The 20,024-nt window shown below is 49.3% G+C and overlaps 1 protein-coding gene across 4 annotated transcripts in view; it reads right to left on the reverse strand.

Annotated features, from left to right (window-relative positions):
* ASTN2 (astrotactin 2) overlaps positions 1–19,754 on the reverse strand; it is an 881,464-nt gene extending 861,710 nt beyond the window's left edge. For 3 of the 4 annotated variants that reach the window (XM_086683845.1, XM_086683843.1, XM_086683844.1), the window contains exon 1: positions 19,121–19,754. In XM_086683845.1, the coding sequence (XP_086539971.1) occupies positions 19,121–19,574 (454 nt within the window). In that variant the 5' untranslated portion in view covers positions 19,575–19,754. The remainder of the gene's footprint in view (positions 1–19,120) is intronic. The other variant, XM_086683842.1, reaches the window with a different exon arrangement.
* Between the last annotated feature and the right edge of the window lie 270 nt (positions 19,755–20,024).

The raw sequence follows: 20,024 nt of genomic DNA on the forward strand, positions 1-20,024 counted from the left end.
TCATCATCCAATGAGAACTGGGTAAAAAAATAAAAAGGGAGCAAAGGAAAGAGGAAAATGAGAGGGAGAAGAGAGGTATTTAAAAAACACGTGCTGGGGAAGTCCAAACAAAATCCCAGCCATTCCTGCTGGAGATTTTATGGAGCGAGACATCCCCAAAATGGGTTTTGAATTATACTCTGCACCTCATAAAGCACAGGCACTCTTGGCAGCCTGCTCACACACACTGCCCTGTCATTACCTGCCCAATCCTCCCGGCAGGAAGGCTTGCCGGGAGACCCAGAATGGTGCAGGTAACCCAATGGAGGCAAGAGAACACGGGACAAGGTGAACTGGGATCTACATTCAGATGCAGCCCCAGCCTTCTGAGTTTAGGTGCAAGGGACCGGCCTTCTCAAGGCCTTCTTCTCCGGCTGTGCAAGGAGAGGGCTGCTCTGGATAGGCCTGGGGGCCCTGAGTTCTAAGCTAGGAGGGCCTGGAGGGTTGCAATGTGGATGGGCGCAGTTAGGGGGCCCCTTACAGCCTTGCACGTGGATGGGAGGGGCTGTGTGGTGCGAGCAAAGAGGACTTGCTTTAATTCCTTCACAAGGTGATGGAAAGAAAGATCAGGTGTGGTGTGGTCGTAATGGAAGACAATCTTCGATAACGTTTATTTATTATTATTTTTTTTAATACTGGGCAAGAAATAGTACTTGGGATGGCATTCAGGAAGTCAACATGACCTGGGAACTAAACTGCAGCTCTGTCCCCCGTGCGAGGTCAGCTCACTCTCTAAACCAGTTTCCTCATCTGCAAAAGGGAAAACGTCTTGGGTGTCAGCCACGAGAATGTAATGGAGACACAGGGAAAACAATTAATAATATTGTCGCTTTCTACAGTAACAGATGGTAACTGGATCTATGCAGGTAATCATTTCATAATGTACAAAAATCGCTGAGTCACTATGTTGCACACCTAAAACGAGTATTGTATGCTAGTTATTAACCAATTTTTAAAAGGCCACCCAAAAGGGAAAGGACATTAGGGACACGTGCTGTGGAGTCCCAGGAGGGGCCGTGAACTCCAAGAGTCCAACGACTTGTGCTCCCGGCTCATCTCTGCTATTGCTTCCTTCTCTTTATTGTTTTTTTCCCACTTTATTGAGCTACAATTGACATATAACATTGTATAAATTTAAGGTGTACAATGTGTTGATTTGACACACTTATACATTGCTAAATAATAACCAAAGTAGCATTTGCTAACACCTCCATCACATCACATAATTACCATTTTGTGTTTATAGTGAGGACATTTAAGATCTACTCTCTTAGCACCTTCCAAGTGCATGACATCACTGTTAACTGTAATCAGCATTGGATTCCTAGAACTTACTCACCTCATAACTGGAGGTCTGTACTCTTTGACCAGCATCTCCCCATTTCCCACACACCCCAGTAACCACCCTTATAGCCTCGGTTTCTAGGAGTTTGGCTTTTTGAAATTCCGCGTAGAAGTGATACCACATAGTATCCCCCTTTCTCGGATTTATTTCACTCAGCACAGTGCCCTCAAGATTTATCCACATTGTCGCAACTGGAAGATTTCCTTGTTTCTCATGGCTCAATAATATTCCATTGCGTGTAACACCACACCTTCTTTTTCCATTCATCCGTTGACCAACACAGGTTTGCGTCCTTATCTTGGCTGTTGTGAATAATGCTTCAGTGACCACGAAAGTACATACCTTGTGTGGAACTGCTGCATTACATGGTAATTCTATTTTCAAATTGTTGAGGAACCTCCATACCATTTTCCAGAGTGACGACAACAATTTACATTTCCACCAAGAAGGCCAATGGGTTCCCTTTTCCTCTCCTTTAACTCAGAGTTGGGGACAAAAATGCTCTCTAAAGGTTCAACCCCTAAACTTCTGTGACTTAATGTCTCTGTCAACCTGAAACATGTATATATTTCAAAAGCTTCTCGCTGGCCTTCTCTCCGGTGACTGGCAGTGTTCTCTATTATATCCCTAAAACATCCTGAGGCTCACAAGCCCTGAATGCTCACACCAATAAGGTAATTCCTCTCCAGCATCCTTAGGACATGTCACTATCAAATCAGTTGCATTTTTAACAGAGGATCAATTTGTTTCCCAAACCTGTGGATGCCTGTTATGTGTTTTGCCATTTGAAAATTTAATGGAATGTTATTATGCACATTAAAAAAAAATTTATGAGCATCACAAGGAAGTGGCTTCTAGGAGGACGAAGTTGATTTTACCATAAAAATTACAAAAGTCACTTAAATATTGCTATTGAGCTAGGTCAGGTGTGACAACTATAAAAATTTAGAAAGGAATCATAAAACTCTAGCAGAATTACTTGGCAAGCACTTACGTTCTCAGTCCCCTTTAATGAAACCAACATTGGAGACCATATTTGGTCCATTATGAGCATGGTTTACACAAGAAAGATGGCATGAAACTCAACTCAGCTGACCCAGACTCCAAGAATTCTGGAGTCTACACCAAATAACCGGCAAACATACAGACTTCTACGTATCTTAAGTTACAAGGAAATGTTTAAGGTGCATTATTATTTTTTATGATTCCTTGCTTTAGAAGACTTTTTCTATGAACTGACCAGCCACCAATCCACATGGCCTCACAAATGAGGGTTTCTAAAGTAAACGACTCAACCTAAACCCAGGCAACCCTTTCCTGAAGAGTCTGTCTCGTCATTCAAGTGAGGAAAAGGTTTCAGGTAGGAAAGGAAGAGCTGCTTTATCAGGCAAGTCGGATACCATGTCAGAAGGAACACATTCACCCCCAACTCATTGTGATAAATGACTCCCTTGCTGGGTCCAGTTTCTTTTAGTTCCCCAGCAGGAAAAGTCATTATCATATTTTCCCTCTCGCATATGTATTGGTCTATATGTATAACGTGTGTGTGTGTGTGTTGTGTGTGTGTGTGTGTGTGTGTGTGTGTGTGTGTAGGATATATACAAGGATGTGTTATGTATAAACACATACAACATGCACATGTTTATATATACATACATATGTTTTACATGTATACATTTTTTTTAAGCAGTGGTCAGTAAAGAAGGGGGCTCCCTGCCTGAGGACTGAAGTGTATCTTGGAGGCAGATTCTGGGGCCTGAGCATGCATGGAGCAGCTTTGTAAAGTTGGCTTAATATTGAATATAAGAAGGTCAATGAGCTTTCTCCAATCACAGTACCTCCATAAAATATTATGGCAGGAACATTACCCATCTCCTTCCTAATATATTGTACATGGGGCACAGAGGATGATGCTGTGGTCTACCCATAGCACTGTGCTTGTACAACATATTTTAAAGCTGTGGAATCTTTATTAATATATCTGAGTTGCTTGTAAGAAACTTGCAGAGAGACACAGGACAAGTCACTTTCTCTCTGTCACCAAATGTGGCTGTTCAGGCGCGTATTTATTCCACAAGACTCCCAGCAAATTCTTCATCATGATCATTTCTGGGGACTGAGACAGGGCAAGGGAAAGGCATTCAATGTTTCCTTTATAATATCCCTGAACGGTTTGCATTTGGTACAGCAAGCTGGTATGCTTTTCGTTAAAATTAAATTAAAATTTACTAAGCATGCATGCACTAGCTGCTGGAGTTACAGATGTGAAAGAAACAAGGTGGTTAGCTTAGGAAGGTTAAAGACTAGGAAGAGAGGCAGACAATTAGCCAATAACAGTATTTCCATGAAACAAAGAACTTCAATGAATACACCAAGGGCTTGGGAGAGAACTGTTCTTGGTGATGCCAGGAGAGTCATCTTGGAAGCAGTTAAAGTACATCCGAGCTGGATCTTAAAAGATAGGTAGTAGCTATGAGGCAGGACAGGTATTTTTTTAATGCATATATTAGAGGAAATCTCACAATTAAGTGGGCAATTTTTAAACTTTATTTTTTTTAGTTTTTTTAAAATTTATTTTTGAGAGAGACAGAGAGACAGAGTATGAGTGGGAGAGGGGCAGAGAGAGAGAGGGAGACACAGAATCAGAAACAGACTCCAGGCTCTGAGCTGTCAGCACAGAGCCCAACGCGGGGCTCGAACTCACAAACTGTGAGATCGTGACCTGAGTCGAAGTCAGACGCCTAACCGACTGAGGTACGCAGGCACCCCTGTGGGCAAAATTTAAATTTTAAATGAATATTTTTGTCTCAGTGGTTGGGCTGGATCTATGTGTTCCCAAAGTATGGTATGAGGGATAAATTTAGAGGTCCTGTTAATATTACGTATATACATTCATCTATTTGTGCATGTATGTAGCTCTTTGTATATAGATATGTTTCCTTTAATAGTTACATAGTTACTCTTACAGGCCATCTTCTATTTATAGCAAGTTATTCTAGTGTTCCATTTGTGATAGTGATACAAAGATTCCTTTTAAAAAAAAATGCAGCTAATCCCATTTATTATGTGACCTTGTACAATTGGCCTGATCTCTCTGAATGGCCATGTCTTCATCTGTAATATGGAGATACTAAAAATACCCATGAAAAGGAGGTGTTTTTTTTTTTTTCTTTAAATCAGAAAGTACAAATGTTATCACCATAGACTATGAACTCCTTGCATTTCTGGGCCCCCAGGGACTGGGCACACAACTGGGATGGAAGAATCACTGAATAATGACTAAGGGGCTTAGCTCCAGGCAAGGGGAGCTTAAGGTGAACCAGGGGTTGTTGTAGGGAATTCAGTTTTGTCTAGAAAATGTGAATAGAATTCATCTCCCATGCAAACCCCAGCTGATAGCAGCGGCTGCTGAAGACACTGCATTTGAGAAGTGATCTAAAGCCAATGAAGTTGCTGACTGGCAATGTCTGATCACAAGTATTTCCCACTTGTGCGGATCTTCATTCAACAAATATTTACTGAGGGCCTACTATGCGATGGGCGTGGCTCCAGGCACCTGGGATCCCAGTAGGTGGACAAGACTGGAAGATTCCTCCATTCTTGTGGAGGACTGTATGCAGCCCCACCTTCCCCAGCTTCTTGAAAGAGAGCTGGCTCCAACAATATTCCTCAATCTCATCTGAGGCTGCAAGAGGAACTGTCCTTTATTCGAGGTCCTCTAGTAAGGGAAAGGCAGACACAGGACCAAAATCGAAGGTGTTTGCCTCCCAATGCAGTACAGTCTGCTATTTAGCATACTTGGAAACCTGTTTGGTTTCCCAAGGTTTGCAGCTCTGCCCTTTCTCAGCCACCAGCCTTCCCATTTGCTGTCCCCTTTGGCTATCTATTCCCCGGCTGGGAACAGGGAGTCAGGTGAAAGGGGGACCCTTCCCTTAGAGGCATCTACAGTTTGGAGAGGTGGCTCTGAGAGGCCAGGAGAATAAAGAGGAGAGAGAAAAGCAGGGAGGGAGGTACAGGGAAGTCACCTATTGGCAGACGAGTAATTGGTTACTTTGGGCGGTCAGTTCTCCAGTCTCCCTCCCTGGGGGAGACTAGAAAGAAAGTAATTGAAGAAGGTTCCCTAACAAATTAGTGTGAGACTGGGCTTGAAATTTTGAGTTGCACCTGGATTCAGAGCTGAGGGTTTGATCTTCAGAGGCCCCAGGAAGGATGCAGAGAGGGAGGAAGGAAGGGAGGGAGGTCTTACTCCTCTGCAGCAGCTTCCAGCCTCAGAGACTCCTCGAGGGAGCCCTTTTCTCCCTCCCGGGCTCCTGCTGAGCTGGCTGGGCCGAGAAGAACCTCACAGATCACAGGGTTTAATCTAATCACAACAGAAATGGGGTGGAGGTGGGGGGGGGGTGGAAAGCCCAAAATGCAGAAGGGATGGAACCACAGACACCCAGCAGAACTGAGACCAAACCCCAGGATTCCTGGCTCATAGTCCTGGCCACCAGATCACCCTGCCCCCTGGGTTCCAGGAGGTCTTTACTCCCAAGACTCCCTTTGAATTGGCTTAAGCCCCTCCAACTACAAAGAAAGTGGGGAAGGGGCAGGTCCTAGGGAATGAAGGTACAGGCCTATTTATTTTTGTTTACTTAACGAACACCAAGGTACCATCTGCTGAGGGGCAGGCAAACATTAGTTCTTGAAACCCTAACAATCTCCCAAATAAGCAACGGAAAACCCCAATGAGGTGGGTACCCTCTATGGTGCTGTTCACAAACTGTTGCTCCTGAGGTTGTCCATGTTGCATTCATTTGGTCAGAAAACCTCCACTCAGCACCCACTATGCGCTGTGTCCTGCACTTGGTGGTTCAGAGAGCAAAAAGATGAACAAGGCACATTCCCTACCTTCGAGGGGCCGTTAGGTAAAGGTTTGAAAATGAATGGGACAGAAAGCTATGAAAGAACTGCATACCAGGGTGAGGGAAGACTTCTTGGAGGAAGTGATATTTAAGTTTCATGAACAAGGGAGAAAATGGAAAATGAATTCACAGAAGAAGGCGCATTTTTAGGATTTTTAGGCTCTGAAAAGGAATTTTTTAAAGAGAAATGGGAAACAAAAGGATTTTGTTTTTGTTTTTTTACTTTACATACAGCTGGAGTTGGGGAGACGGGCATAAGGAGAGAGAGAAAAACTCAAGCAGGCGTCACACTCAGTATGGAGGGCTCTATCCCAAGACCCTGGGATCATGACTTGAGCCAAAATCAAGAGTCGGATGCTCAACCGACTAAGCCACCCAGGTGTCCCGAAAAACAAAGGTTTTAAACAGGAGAGAATGACAAGATCCAATTTGCTTGTTTTGGAAAAGATCCCTCTGGCTACTGAATTCAGCAAGGACGGCAAACTTTTTCTGTAAAGGGTCAGTCGGTAAACATTTTAAGCATTGTGGGCCAGATACCCACTGTTGCTACTACTCAACTTTGCTGTTGTAAATAGAAAACAACCACTGACAATTGATACACCAGTGTAGGAGCATGGCTGCATTCCAATAAATCTTTATTTGTGGATACGGATGTTTGAATGCCATGTAATTGTCACTATCCTGAAGTGTTACTTTTCACGGGATTCTTTTCACCCATATGAATGAAGGAATGAATGAATGAATGAATGAATGAAGTTTACAGGCCGTACAAAAGTGGCAGTAAGCTGGATTTGGCCCGTATGCTGAATACCATATACTAGAAAGAAAGGATGGGGACAGAGACACAGCCAGAAGACGGGAGACTGATACAGCAGCCCAAGTAAGCAAGGATGAAGCTTGAATGAAGGTTATGACAGTAGGAAATTACAAGCGAGGGACACTGAGAGTCATTCTAGAAGTAAAACCAGTAAGGTTGGCTGAATGAAAGAATGGGGGACAAGAGAAAGGACATTTCAAGAATGACTCCTTTGCTTGAGCAATTGGGTGGATAGAAGCCCGATCTCCTGAAAGAGGGGAGATGTGGGAAGAGCAGGTTTGGGGAGCAAATCACATGTTGCCAGTGTGGTCACTGACAGGAGACAGAGAAACAGAGTCCCTGGGGCTTGCCAGGTAAAATACAGGATGTCTGGTTAAATTTTAATTTCCAATCATCAGAGAGTCATTTTAAGTACAACTATGTCCCAAATATTGCACTGGACATAATTCTACTAAGTATTCATTGTCCAAAATTCAAGTTTCACTGGGCATCCTGTATTTTATTTTTTGCATCTATTTTTATTTACAAAGTATGGCAATCCTAAGGGGAGGGGGATGAGCATTTTGGGGGAAAAAATCTTTATCTAAGCCTTGGAGGAGAAAGAGAAGATTCCTCAGAGGAGGTCCTAGCTGAGTTAAGGCTAGGAGTTGGCCAGGTGAATCAGGGATAGGAAAAGCATTCTAACCAGAGAGAATAGCATTTCCATTCAGGATCAAGTGGGGAGAATGTTCCCGGTGCCCTCATAAATCTGCAAGATGTCAGTAAGGCTAGAGCATGAAGTACCAAGGAGAATGGCAGGAGGCAGGTTGAAGAAGTATCCAGGGGCCATCCACACAGGTCCCTGATGGATATGTTACAGAGTTGGTACACTTCTTAAGGCATAGATTCCCAGGCCCCTCTGGGTACCTCAGCAAGTCTAGGAATGAGAGACTGGGTTCCAAAGTGATTCTAATGAGTAGGGAACTTTAGGGAAAACTGGGAGCTTTCCCTCCTACAAATCCCAAGAGCCTAGGAAGTTGCTGCTGCCTCTAAATCTTGAAAGGAGTAACCCAAGTAATCAGAGCAAAGGCACTATAGTGTGAATGTACAGCCTCCCGTGGGGACGGACCCCTGAGGAGGAAGCTCTGTCCATTTGCAGGGAAGCAGAAGGTCCAGAACATTCACGCACCCGCCCAACTCCCCAACAGTCACTCTGAGTCTGGCACCTGGCTCTCCTTGGGCGCTCTCGACTCCGTGCAAGTGAACCAGACGTCTCTGTGACTTTCCTTGCCACCCCACCCCCTTCCGTCCTCCGCCCACAGTCACCACTGAAATGATTCCCCCAAATGCAGCTATTACTGTGACTGGAAATCTCTTTACTGCTGATTCTGCTAATGGAAATGTTCCTTCCCTTTTCGGCTGCTTGCAAAGCCACTCGTGACTTTCCTGGGTGCTTGAGAGCAAGGCTTTGTCAGCCAGCCACCACCAGAAGGGAGAGAATTCTGCCCCGATTGCCTCCTACAACACCCACCTGCCTCAGACTCAGGCTCTAAGAGCTTCTCTGTCCAAACTGTCCTCAGACAACCCTGGAGTCCCCTGCTTCCCCCTGCTTCTGGAGGAGCAGAGATCAGTGGTCAATTGCATTCCTTTTTGCCTGGCCTGGGGGAGAAGGAAAGGGAGGGGGGAGTTGTAAGGACAGGGTGCTGGAGAGGAAGGAGGGGGAAGGGAAAAGTAATTTGCATTCATTATTTATTGAAACCTCCACCTCTTTCCAAAAAAGGATTCCAGGTGGCTAAGAGGCTTGGAGCGCAAACCTTGCCAGACAGACGCGGTACTGGGTGCTTTGCACGTAACATCTCTGTAAGGATCCTGGGCTTCGTGCAAGTAAAAACCAAGCACGGTGCTAGGCACTCATGAAAATCTAGTTTATGGAGGGAGAGCTCTCCAAAAATAATGGTCACAGCAACCCCAAAAAGTGATCATTATGTCGTCTTCACTTTACCGATGAGCAAACAGGCTCAGAGAGGTGGCCCACAGAAGTCGGCAGTTAAGACGTAGAGCATCTGGGATTTGATCCCAGGGCTCTTGGTCCTCAGAACACTGTCTCTCAATCGGCAGAGCTGGGCTGGAGCCTGGATTAGCTCTGGGATCTTGGAAAATGTATTCTGCTTTGCCAGGTAAATGAGGGAGTTGGGCTGGAAGTCAGAGGATTTTACCCAGTTCTAATATTCTACGAAAGGTATACATTTATTTGGATTTTTACAGCATTATATCTAAATGTCACAGATTCGTATATATATCCCACATGTATAGATAACGTAATATAAATTCCACTCTCAAGGCGGGAACATTAAAAGCGCACGATGCTGCAAAGAAGCGTTCAGTGGACAAAACTCAACATGGGGTGGGGAGGAGAGCACCTGGTCAAAAGGGGGCTGGATCTCTGACAAGGGACGTCCTGGCAGTTTCTACAAAGAGAAGAGAGAGCTTCTCCACGTGCCTGAAAGGACAGGTCCCCCAGGATGACACTATGCCTAGCACAAGGAGGGATTTCCCTAAGCACCGAGAGAAGAGGAAAGTGGAAAAGGAAGAAGGGAGAGCAGAAAGCAAAGAGGGGGTGAGGAAAGAGGGAAGGGAGAGAGTGGAGAAGGCATGGAAGTGTAGGAATTTGCCTGTGGAGTACTCGGGGATAATGAGTGGCATCTAGAGAAAATGAGACCAGGCCTCGTGCTCTCTTGGCGAACCACCGCACAGAGCGGAAGGGCCTGGGGAGATGCTGAGTCAGCTACCGGCAGCCCAGAAACAAGGTGTTCAGTCCCTTGGGCCTGTGAGGCTGTCACACCTGAAGTTCTTGTATAGAAACGTCTGCAACTTCTTGGTAATGAGAGCAGGAAGAGATAAAAAGTAAGAGAGGTTGTCAAAGAGATGGAAACTGAAGAGCACTCTTACTTGTGTGCAGCATACGAAGGGAGAGAGCAGGGGGTTTAGAACCAGACAGACCTGTCTGGGTTTGGAGCCAGCCCGGCTGTATAATCACTGTGTGCTCTTGGGCATGTCCCTCAACCTCTCTGAGCCTCAGAGTTCACCTAAAACATGGCCCAAATCTGGTCTTTCAGGCCCATAGAGAGGATGAAATGAGAGAACAGATACACCAGCATGGCATCTGGGGCACAGTAAATGTTCAATAAATGTCCTCACATAGCCTGCTTCATGCCAGAATGATAAAGTCTGGAACACCCGGGCCCCCCACCCCTAGTGGCCCAGTTGCCCCTCCCCCAGGCGGGAGGAAGACACATCAGAGGAGGGGTCAGTAGACTGAGGTCTGGTTCTGGCTTCATCACCGTCTTGCTACGTGACCTCGACTTCCCCATCTTTAGACAGAAGCGTTTTGTTTAGATAATGTCCTAAATTACTACATTTGGTGATTCCAAAACCATGGTGTATCATCTTCCCCAAAACATTCAATGCTTCTCTGTTTGCCACAATGCAAAAAGTTCCAATCCCTTATCTGGCTTCCATGATTTGCAAAAGAACATCTTCCCTAAACCCAGCACACTTCTCTCCAATCAAACTGACCTCATTCTGAGTCCTATAAACACCCTCAGAATATTAGGGAGATAGGAGAAGGTAGAGGAAATGCTAGGAGAGCTCAAAGAGAGAAGTCTCTATGGGAGGGGCGGCATTCCAGCTCAGCTGTTAAGACCGATGAGTGCAATTCCAACACCTCTCCAGTTTTGCCCAGTACGGATGCCCATTCTAGGCCACCATCATGCCTCACCTGAACAGACTCCTACAAGCCTTCCGGCTTCCGTCTCTGCTCCTGTACACAGAAGCCTAAGTAATTCTTACCAAGCGTACATCAGATGTTGATGCTCTTTTGCTTAAAATCCTGCCTGGCTCTCTATTTCCTCTCCTGTCCTGTCCTCCTTTGCTCACTCCACTCTGGATGCACTGGCCTTCTTGCTAAGCCTTGGGCATCCCAGGCATGCTCCCCCGTCAGGTCTCTGCTAGAACAGTTCTCTGCCTGGAATGTTCCCTTCGTAGATCGCGGCTTGGCCAACTCCTTCACCACCTTCAAGTCTTGGTTGAAGACTTGGTTGACTTGGTTGACCTCTTGGTTCTAATCCTACATTCTCAATGAGCTCCTCTCTCTCTGCTCTATGTAACATGAAAACCCATCTCCTCATCTCCAAAATTTCCCTGTTACTTAATTTCCTTTTGTTCATAGAATTTATCACCTTCTCACATACTACCTAATTTTATTTATTATGTGCATCATTAGCACCCTCTCCTCGCCACACACCCACCCACACCCTCACTCGCTCACTTCTCTATATGAGCTCTCTGAATATAAGAGTGCTTTGTCTTTTGTTGTCTGTTGTATCGTAAGCACCTGCAACAGTGCCTAGCACAGTATAGGTGCTCAATAGTTAAGGGACTAGTCATAATCATAGTACTCTTTTTTAATGTTTATTTGTTTATGTATTTATTTTTGCAAGAGCGAGAGAGAGACAGAGCCCAACACGGGGATCGAACCCACAGACCACAAGATCATGACCTGAGCCAAAGTCGGATGCCTCACTGACTGAGCCACCCAGGCACCCCTATACTGCTCTTTTATATTGATAGTGGGCGTCAAGGCTCCAGTGTGCAACTCCAGTGTGAGGTCAAGAGAGGCTGCAAAGATGTGGTGATATTCAAATTCAGTCTCAAAGGTAAGAAGGAATTTTCCCAGGGGGGGAGTCACAAAACAAGAAGGGAGGGTTCTTACCATAGGGCACTCTGGACAGAGTCAGATCACGGACCTTATACCACAACAAGGAGCTTGAACTTCATACTAAGAACTGTGGGGAAGCAGTGAAGTGCTTTATTTTTTTTTTTAATTTTTTTTAACGTTTATTTATTTTTGAGACAGAGAGAGACAGAGCATGAATGGGGGAGGGGCAGAGAGAGAGGGAGACACAGAATCGGAAGCAGGCTCCAGGCTCCGAGCTGTCAGCACAGAGCCCGACGCGGGGCTCGAACTCACGGACCGTGAGATCGCGACCTGAGCTGAAGTCGGAGGCTTAACTGACTGAGCCACCCAGGCGCCCCGAGTGAAGTGCTTTAGAAGAGAACAATGCAGTTCTTAATGCAGTCACGCTGTCGGCAAGTACAGAGGGTAGATTAGAGGCAAAGAGACCATGGGGCTGACTTCTAAAATTGTAGTGGAGAGAAGCCTTGAGGTGTGAGCCTCCCGCTTTGACAATGGGGATGGAGAAACGGTTTCTCTTCAGGTGAAAACCCTAAGAGTTTACACCACACAGCAACCCCGTCGATGCTTCACTCACAGACTGGACTGCTTGCATGTTCTAGCACACCGGTAGGGAAGCTACAAAGGTTTCAGTCCTGGATCTTACATTGTGTAGTCCCCATCCATCCCCCTTCCCATCCAAAGGGACGTCTTTATGGGGACTGTTGTCCAGGAGAACTACAGACAGCAGCAAAGAGCCAGAGGAAGGAGAGCGCTGGCAAGGGAGAACAGATCCTGTCCCTCCAAGCACTGCTGTCTGCCTCCTTCCAGGGCAGAAAGGCTGCAAGCTCTCCCGGAAAGGAGAGACACTAGCTCGCGCGCTCGCGCGCTCTCTCTCTCGCTCTCTCTCTCTCTCTCTCTCTCTCTCTCTCTCTCTCGTTATAGTTAATCTTCTGTTGCCACTAGCTGGTCAGTGAGAGAACTTGGGAAAGCACGAGCTCTGTAAAGGAAGCAACCCCGTAATGCTGCTCTACCGCAAGGTTAAATCCAACTTTCTTCCCTTTCCTGGAAAAGAGCAGGCTGCTTCTGCTCACCCCGAAAAGCAGCTAGAGTAAAAAGCAATGAGGCTTCCTCCTCCCCCAGAACAAAACCTATCAGCTCTGGTTCTCGGGAGAGATTGGAGCCAACCAGCTGGATACTTGGGCAGGAGAACAAATTCAGTTTCCCTAGGGATGTTTTTCTCCCTAGATTTTGGTTTTTCGGGTATTTTGTGTGTGTGGTTGTTTGTGGTTTTTTGTTTTGGGGGTTTTCTTTTGCAGGGAGGAGAGTTTGTTCAACTGAGTTTCAGACACTGAGACATATTTAAACAGTCATGTGTTCAAGGTCCAGTGTGATGGAAAGAAACACAGAGTGGGACCCAAGACCACTGGGTTTAAGTCTGAACTGCCAGTCCTCAAGAAGGTTTCTTCCCCAGTCTGAACGCCCATGTTACCATATAAAACTCTGTGTACTCTGAGCCCATCAGCATTGACGGTCATGCTAAAAGTTTTCATGAATTCACCCAAGGACGTCACTGTCACTCTCCACCCTTCTCTCCCTGAAGCACATGTGTTCACACTGTCCTATGGCAGCCAAGGCCTAATTTACAGCAAAGCAAGGACGTGAGAAACAGATTTTGCTTGCCAGAGGCCATTTCAAACCTGCCGAACTTGCTAGAAATTAAAATTACAGAATACTCTTGCAGCCTGAGGGCCCAGTTCAGGAAACCTATCAAGCTGTGGGTCACACCAAAGCCTACAGAGCGGTGCTATCTCAGTTGGTGTCACTGACCCCCCGAAACAGCAAATCCGGCTGGCCCTGACCGGACTTGAGCCTCTGTAACACAGCTGAAGCGAATCCACCTCTCTCCCTGACCCACTGCCTTCTCAGGAACTTGGTACGTTCTGAGGGCAGATAATACATCTCTATCTGCCCTGATTATTAAATATATTTCATCAGATTCAAGCTGGTAAAAGGCTGGGGATGGGGGAGGGAAGCAAGGGGAAAGAGGAAGAAGATTCAGATCAGAGACCACCGAACACGCCCCTAACTGCGACCTTCATTTACAATATCCCAGGAAGCTGGACCATCACAGCAGGATGGGACCTGGAGTGTGGTACTGCTCCAATACTTTATTTGGTGCTAAGGACCTGGTGCCCAATTGAGAAAGGAACATATGTATTTTTAAACCTAGCTTTGTTGGAAGATATCACATTCGCCATCTTGTCCACCCCAGAATTTCTCTCTCTGACCCATAAGGAAAAGAAAACTGGAACTGATTTTAATGAGTAGTCTGTGGACAGAAATGCCTACAGAAGACCCAGATTACTACTACCTGTATGTTTTTTTCTCCCTATTAATAACTGGCATCAACCTTCAGAATTAAGCCAGAAACCAAAAAGGGCAGATAGTCTCATTGTCTCCTAGGACTTCGGTTCTGTGTCTAAATGCCTGCCAGATAGCTGTATAGTGTCTGCTTACAGGCTTTCTTCAATATGGATCCTATAATCATTAGAGGTCAGGATGCTGAGTTCTGGACAGCTTCCTGGGAACCATCCCCCGAGTATTTGCACCTTGCACAGAAAAAAGCACGTTCCTCATTCCCTGTTGATATGTGAAGCAAGTTCCTCCGGCCCTTTGTGAACTGTCCTTGTTAGGCTAAATTCTCTGCTTCTAGCAACCTTTCTGATTTGGTGCCTGGGTCCTAATTCCTTCCAGAGGCTTTTCTCTTTTGGTATCCATTTTTGTCTCTGTTTTCATGAATCTTTGCAGACCAGGCCAATCAGCTTCCTGCAAAGAGCATCCTTTTGGGGCAGAACTTCAGGACACTTGCCAGATGTACTCATACAGGTACATTCAGACATACTGGCGGACAGGCTTTCCTTTCTACGTACCCTCCCCCAAATAGAGAGTACACTCCTCAGCTATGCAATTGCTATACCAAGGCAGCTTAGTAAGAAATGTTGACAACGAGGGCTTCCTCAATTTTATCTTTTTCCCCCTTTTGCTGAATCAAGGCTGGTGGTAAACAGCCCAGTCCAGCTACTGTCAGGTCCAGGAAGAAGGATGCCATCTCCCTACCTGTGGGCATGAAAGCTAAATCCACAAGCGGACTCCAGGGCTGCCTGGGGGCAAATGAGGACTGAGTGATGTGCAAGTTCACCTCTGAAGCCCTGCACGGCACTTGCTCCTGTTTAAATTCTTTTCTTTTCAATCAGTCCTTCCCAACACCCTGTGTTACCAGCAAAAGAAAGGAGACAGTGAGAAGCCAGATGAGCTAGTCAGAGTAACAGAGTGCATCAGGGCACTTCAAGTTCATAGCGTCTCTACACTGAAGGATTATTTTAGGGCTTCTCTACCCACTCATATTACCACACAAAGCACTGAAGCTCTGGGGATAAATGACTTGTTCAAGGTCACAGTGGGCCACAGCTGAGATTTCCAGATCTTAACCAACACTAAGCTCCCAAGCTGCACGGAAGCTTCCAACTTCTCCTCCAACCTCTCCCCCCACAAAGGCCTCATGCATTTTTTTTCCCCTTTCTGGAAGCTTCCCCAGGCTTCTCTGAATCTACAGAGATGTGTCCCCTCCCTGATGTTATAGAACGTGTAATCTCCGTCACTCATTGGCACCATTAAATAGAATGCCCTCTGATATCCCATGAATCATGGAACTTTGAGCTGGCAGGGTCATCAAAGGTCATGCCTTACGTTCAAACTCTCATACTTTAGCACCCTAGTGTAGCTGAAGTTCCTCTGAGAAATGTTGCTGTCATGTTGATGATTGGTGTATTTCTCTCCAAGACCCTGCCCCAGGCCCTCCATAAATGTAACCAACCCCTGAACACATCTTTGCCAATACACAACTACCAAGAAGGTAGGTGTCTGGTAGAATGAGATTCTGGTTCCAGGTCTGCCATTTACCCGCACTGCGACCTTGGACTAGATACCTGACCTCTCCAAAAATGCTTCCTGATCCGTGAAATGGTAATAACTGCAATGCTGACTTCATACGTTTTATGTGGATTAAAAATAAACGGTAAACGTGAAGTTCTTAGCACCTCATTAAGGATTCAATAACTATTTGCTATTTCTTGATCACTTTCAAGGAAATTCCCTCTGTCAGTGCCAGTGACTTATATAATCAGATTCTAAAGAAGAGGCCCAGACACTGAAAATTGGGGGGAAACTTCAAGTCTGAGGCAAACTTCCATCTATATAAAGCAGACTAGAACATGATGGGAGAGAAAAGAGCTATGGAGAGGCATTACCGATACTAGAGCCAATAACTGGAACAAGAGAAGCAGAGTGGAGGGAGACAGGGCCAGATATGCAGGGGACTTTGGTGACTGGGGATGGTAGGCAATGTATGCACCCTGAGGTCCACCAACTATCAGTAAAATGGGAACTGCACCTTTTATTTGTTTCTTCGCCCCCTTTAACGCCAAGGACACTTTCCCACCACCAACTCTGAGCCCACAACCCAAAGCATGGCCCGAGGGCTTCTGCGGACACTATCACCCCCTAGTGGTGGCTCCACACACCCCACTATTGGCAGGATTTGGCATTTGCTGACTGCGTAGGCAATTGTGGCGTATATCATCTCCAAATCCCTTGAACTGTCCAGGAAGTGGTGAAAGACTCGCCCAGCACACCAGAGACAAAACACTAAGCAAGGATGTTTGCAAGGTCTGGGGATGAAATGATGGGATGGAGCTACCTTGGGACCTTAGGGAAGATAAGGCCATAAATGACTCAGTGCCCCCCACCCCCAGACACACACACACATACACACACACCGGCCCTCGTTTCCAGCCAGCCTGGCCCTCCCAGAGCTCATTGTGCACTCCATGTTTACATGCAAACAGTGGAAGACCAACACAAATAAAAAACCCACGTCTCCCTACACAGCTCCTGCTACACTCGGCCATCTGGTGACTACCTCGCTAGCCAAATCCCCCGGAGGGAGCGCCTGAGCTGCCAGTCCAGGGCGCTGGGGGGAGAAGAAGGAGGCAAGACACAATTCCCCACATGCATCCTAAGGGCTCAGAGCTGCCGAGAAGGACAGCAACCCCCCACTCCTCAGCAGGCGGTCCCCAGCCGCCAGGCTCAGCTGCCTTGCGTCAGAGAAGGCGGAAGGCTCCAAGCGGAGGGCGCCTGGAGACTCTCCAGCCGATGCTGGGGTCCTGGGGGATTCAAGACTTCCAGCTCCCCACGCAGCTCCTCACTCAGCTTGCCCCAGCTCCCAGGCACCCACTCCCTCTTGAAAGCCTAAGTTTCAAAAGGCAGAGATTGCCAGCTTCAGGAATTCTTCGGGGACTCCGATAGCTGGCTGGACCGGGTCCTCCACATCCTTGGGGAACTGGAATGCCCTGGGGTCTTCGCTTCCAAGTCATGCCATACCCTAGAATGTCCCCCTCTACGCACTTACTTGAACAGCCATTTAGAAAGCCTCCCACTCATGACCTCTCAGGACACCCTAGAGTAGAGAGATCACGAGGATGGAAAAAATGTGAAACTCTAAGTGGTGCTGAAGGCACACCCTTCGGGTCGCTAGAAGGACCCTTCCCTGCGAGGAGGCGGCACGAGTCAGCCCTGAGCCCTGGGTTAGCTTTTCGCCCGAAGAACCCCTATCTCCACCCTCACCGCTTCCTTTGAAATGGACAGGCCCACAGGTACACGTGGGAAGAGCTATTGGTTTGTGTACATGTGTGTGTCGGTGCGTGTGTGTATGCTTGAGTGAGTGAGTGTGTGTATGTGTGTGTGTGTGTGTCGCACGCTAGACGCGCCGCCGCGGGAAGTCCCCAGGGAACCTGCAAGGCGCACTCCCGCCGCGCCTCCCAGAAAGCTCAGCAAAGCTCAGGTTACAGCCAGCTGGGGAGAGCCCCGGGGCCAGACGCCCGAGGCTGGAGCACCGACCGCGAGCGGGCCTGGCACTCCCTCAAATCTCCAGAGGCGGCCAGCGTGAAAGGGAAGGGGGGCGGGGGTCACAAAAACACATTTTAAAATATTATGGCTCCCAGGAGAGATGATTCTAGTCTCCGGATTCGTCTTTAGGGCTTCTCGGGCAAGCGAAGAGTTAACCTCGGAGGTTCAAGCCGGGATCCCGAAAGCGCTTCACCAGCGAGCCGCCAGGGCCGAGCCGGATCCCGAGAAGGCACGGATCCGGGGAAGAAGGGCTCGGGAGTCTCCCGGCGAGCCCCCGGCGCCTTCCAGGCGCTGTCGTTGGCCAGACTCCGACAGCCAATCGCGCCCCGCGCCCCCGAAAGGGGAGGAGAGCGAGCGATCCGCGAGCGCGGGAGAGCTAAGGGGGAACGTTTTTGTAAACGCTCTCCGAGATAATTAAGCTATCAATTACCCGGGTGGGAAATCAGCCGCGCTTCCCGCAGCTCCTCGGAAGGGCCGACTCCTCCGGGATTGGCGCTGGGAACCAGCAGGCAGCGAGCTGCTGGCGAACTTTCGGATTAACTTTTCCATTTGAGCCCCCACCCCACCCCCACCCTTTTCCCCTTCCCTGCCGTTTTCTGGCCTTTGAGTTGTTATTATTGGTCCAGCGAGTGCGCCGTGAGGACCAACCTGCTGTCCCCTGGAAGGGGGATAGAAATGCGACTGCGACAAGGACGGTGGGGGGAGAATCAGAGAACCTGGAAGTGGCGACCTCAGAAATCACTCAACCCTCCCCTGCCCCATTTCACAGATGGCCAAAACTGAGGCCCAGGGAGGGGAAGCGACTTGGCCAAGGTCACACAACCCACACGGAGACCGAGTTTACGCGGGTTGGGTGATCCCACATGGAGCTTCTCTGCTCCGATTCTCGAGAAAATCTATCTGGAGGAGCCTTGCCTCCAACTCCGAGGTGAGAGTGAGGGGGCGGTAACCGCGAGCGGCCAGGGACAGTGCCCGGAGGAGCGGCGAGCGGCTGGACGACCCGGGTCCCCAGCTCCAACACACTCAGCCATCTGGGTTCTCCGGCGTCGGGGATGGATCGCGGCAGAGCTCAACGCCTGGGCTGAGAGAGCGGGGGACACAGGTCCCCACTGCGGGAGTGTCGGCACGCCCCCGAGCTCCCGCCACGCGCTCTCGGGGACCTCCTGCCCATCCTGCTCTCCAACCACCTGTACGTCCTCCGGGCCCCGCGGCCGCCCTCTCCCAACCCCGCTCGGGGCAGCCCGGGGCGGGGATCCCCAGGGCGCCCCCACCCGTCCGGCTTCACGTAGGGGCTCGGGGCTCCTCGGGATCCCGCGCGTGCCGGCGCCCAGCCTTACCCAGGGTGAAGAAGGGCAGCTCGGTGTTGTCCAGGTCGTCTTGCACGGCGATGCGCCCGGGCAGCTCGTTACGCACAAAGAGCAGGAGGCGCGACTCGGCGGCGGTGCCCGCGGAGCCGGCGGAGCCCGAGGACGCGGCGGCGGCGGCGGCGGCGGCCCCGGTCCCGGTCCCGGTCCCGGCCCCGGTCCCGGCCCCGGCGCGGGCGCCGCTCCAGCCGATGTCGCTCTCCCGCAGGGCGGGCAGCGTGGACACCGTGACGGTCTTGAGCCGGCACGGGCTGTCGGGCTCCCGCGAGGCGGCGGCGGTGGCGCCGGCCAGCAGCGGCCGCGGCGGCAGCAGGAACAGGAACAGCAGCAGCAGCGGCGGCGGCGGCGCCGGGTGGAAGCCGAGCCTCAGCCGCCCCCGGAGCCCCGAGCCGGGGCCGGGGCTGCGCCGGGCGCCGGCGGCCGCCATGGCGGGAGGGGCTGCGGTGCTGCGAGCGGCGGCGGCGGCGGCGGCGGCGGCGGCGAAGAAGGAGGAAGCGGAGGAAGCGGCGGCGGCGGCGGCGGACGCCGGAGCTAACCAGGACGCCGGAGCTAAGGAGCCGTGGGAGCCGCGCGCCAGCAGCCCCCAGCTCCCGGCTCCGCCTCCCGATCGGCCCTGGACCGCCCCCCCGCGCCGCCTCCCCGGGCCCCGCCGCCCGCCCCCCCCCCCTTCCTGGCTCCCCCCAGCAGACCCCGAGCGTTCCGGAGGCCCCGCCCGGCCTCGTGCAAATCCCAGTCGCCCCCTCTCCTTTCCCAGGATCCCCCAATGCCACCCTCACGATGGTCTTTAGCCACACCACCCCTCTCCAGATTCTTGACACTTAAGGACCCCTCGCGCCTCCTCTAATTCCTCCCGGCTCAGCCCAGCTCGCCCAGCTTC

The sequence above is a fragment of the Puma concolor genome, chromosome D4 (assembly GCF_028749965.1).
Source record: "Puma concolor isolate L17-30 chromosome D4, mPumCon1.1.hap2, whole genome shotgun sequence".
NCBI classification, from domain to species: Eukaryota; Metazoa; Chordata; class Mammalia; order Carnivora; family Felidae; genus Puma; species Puma concolor.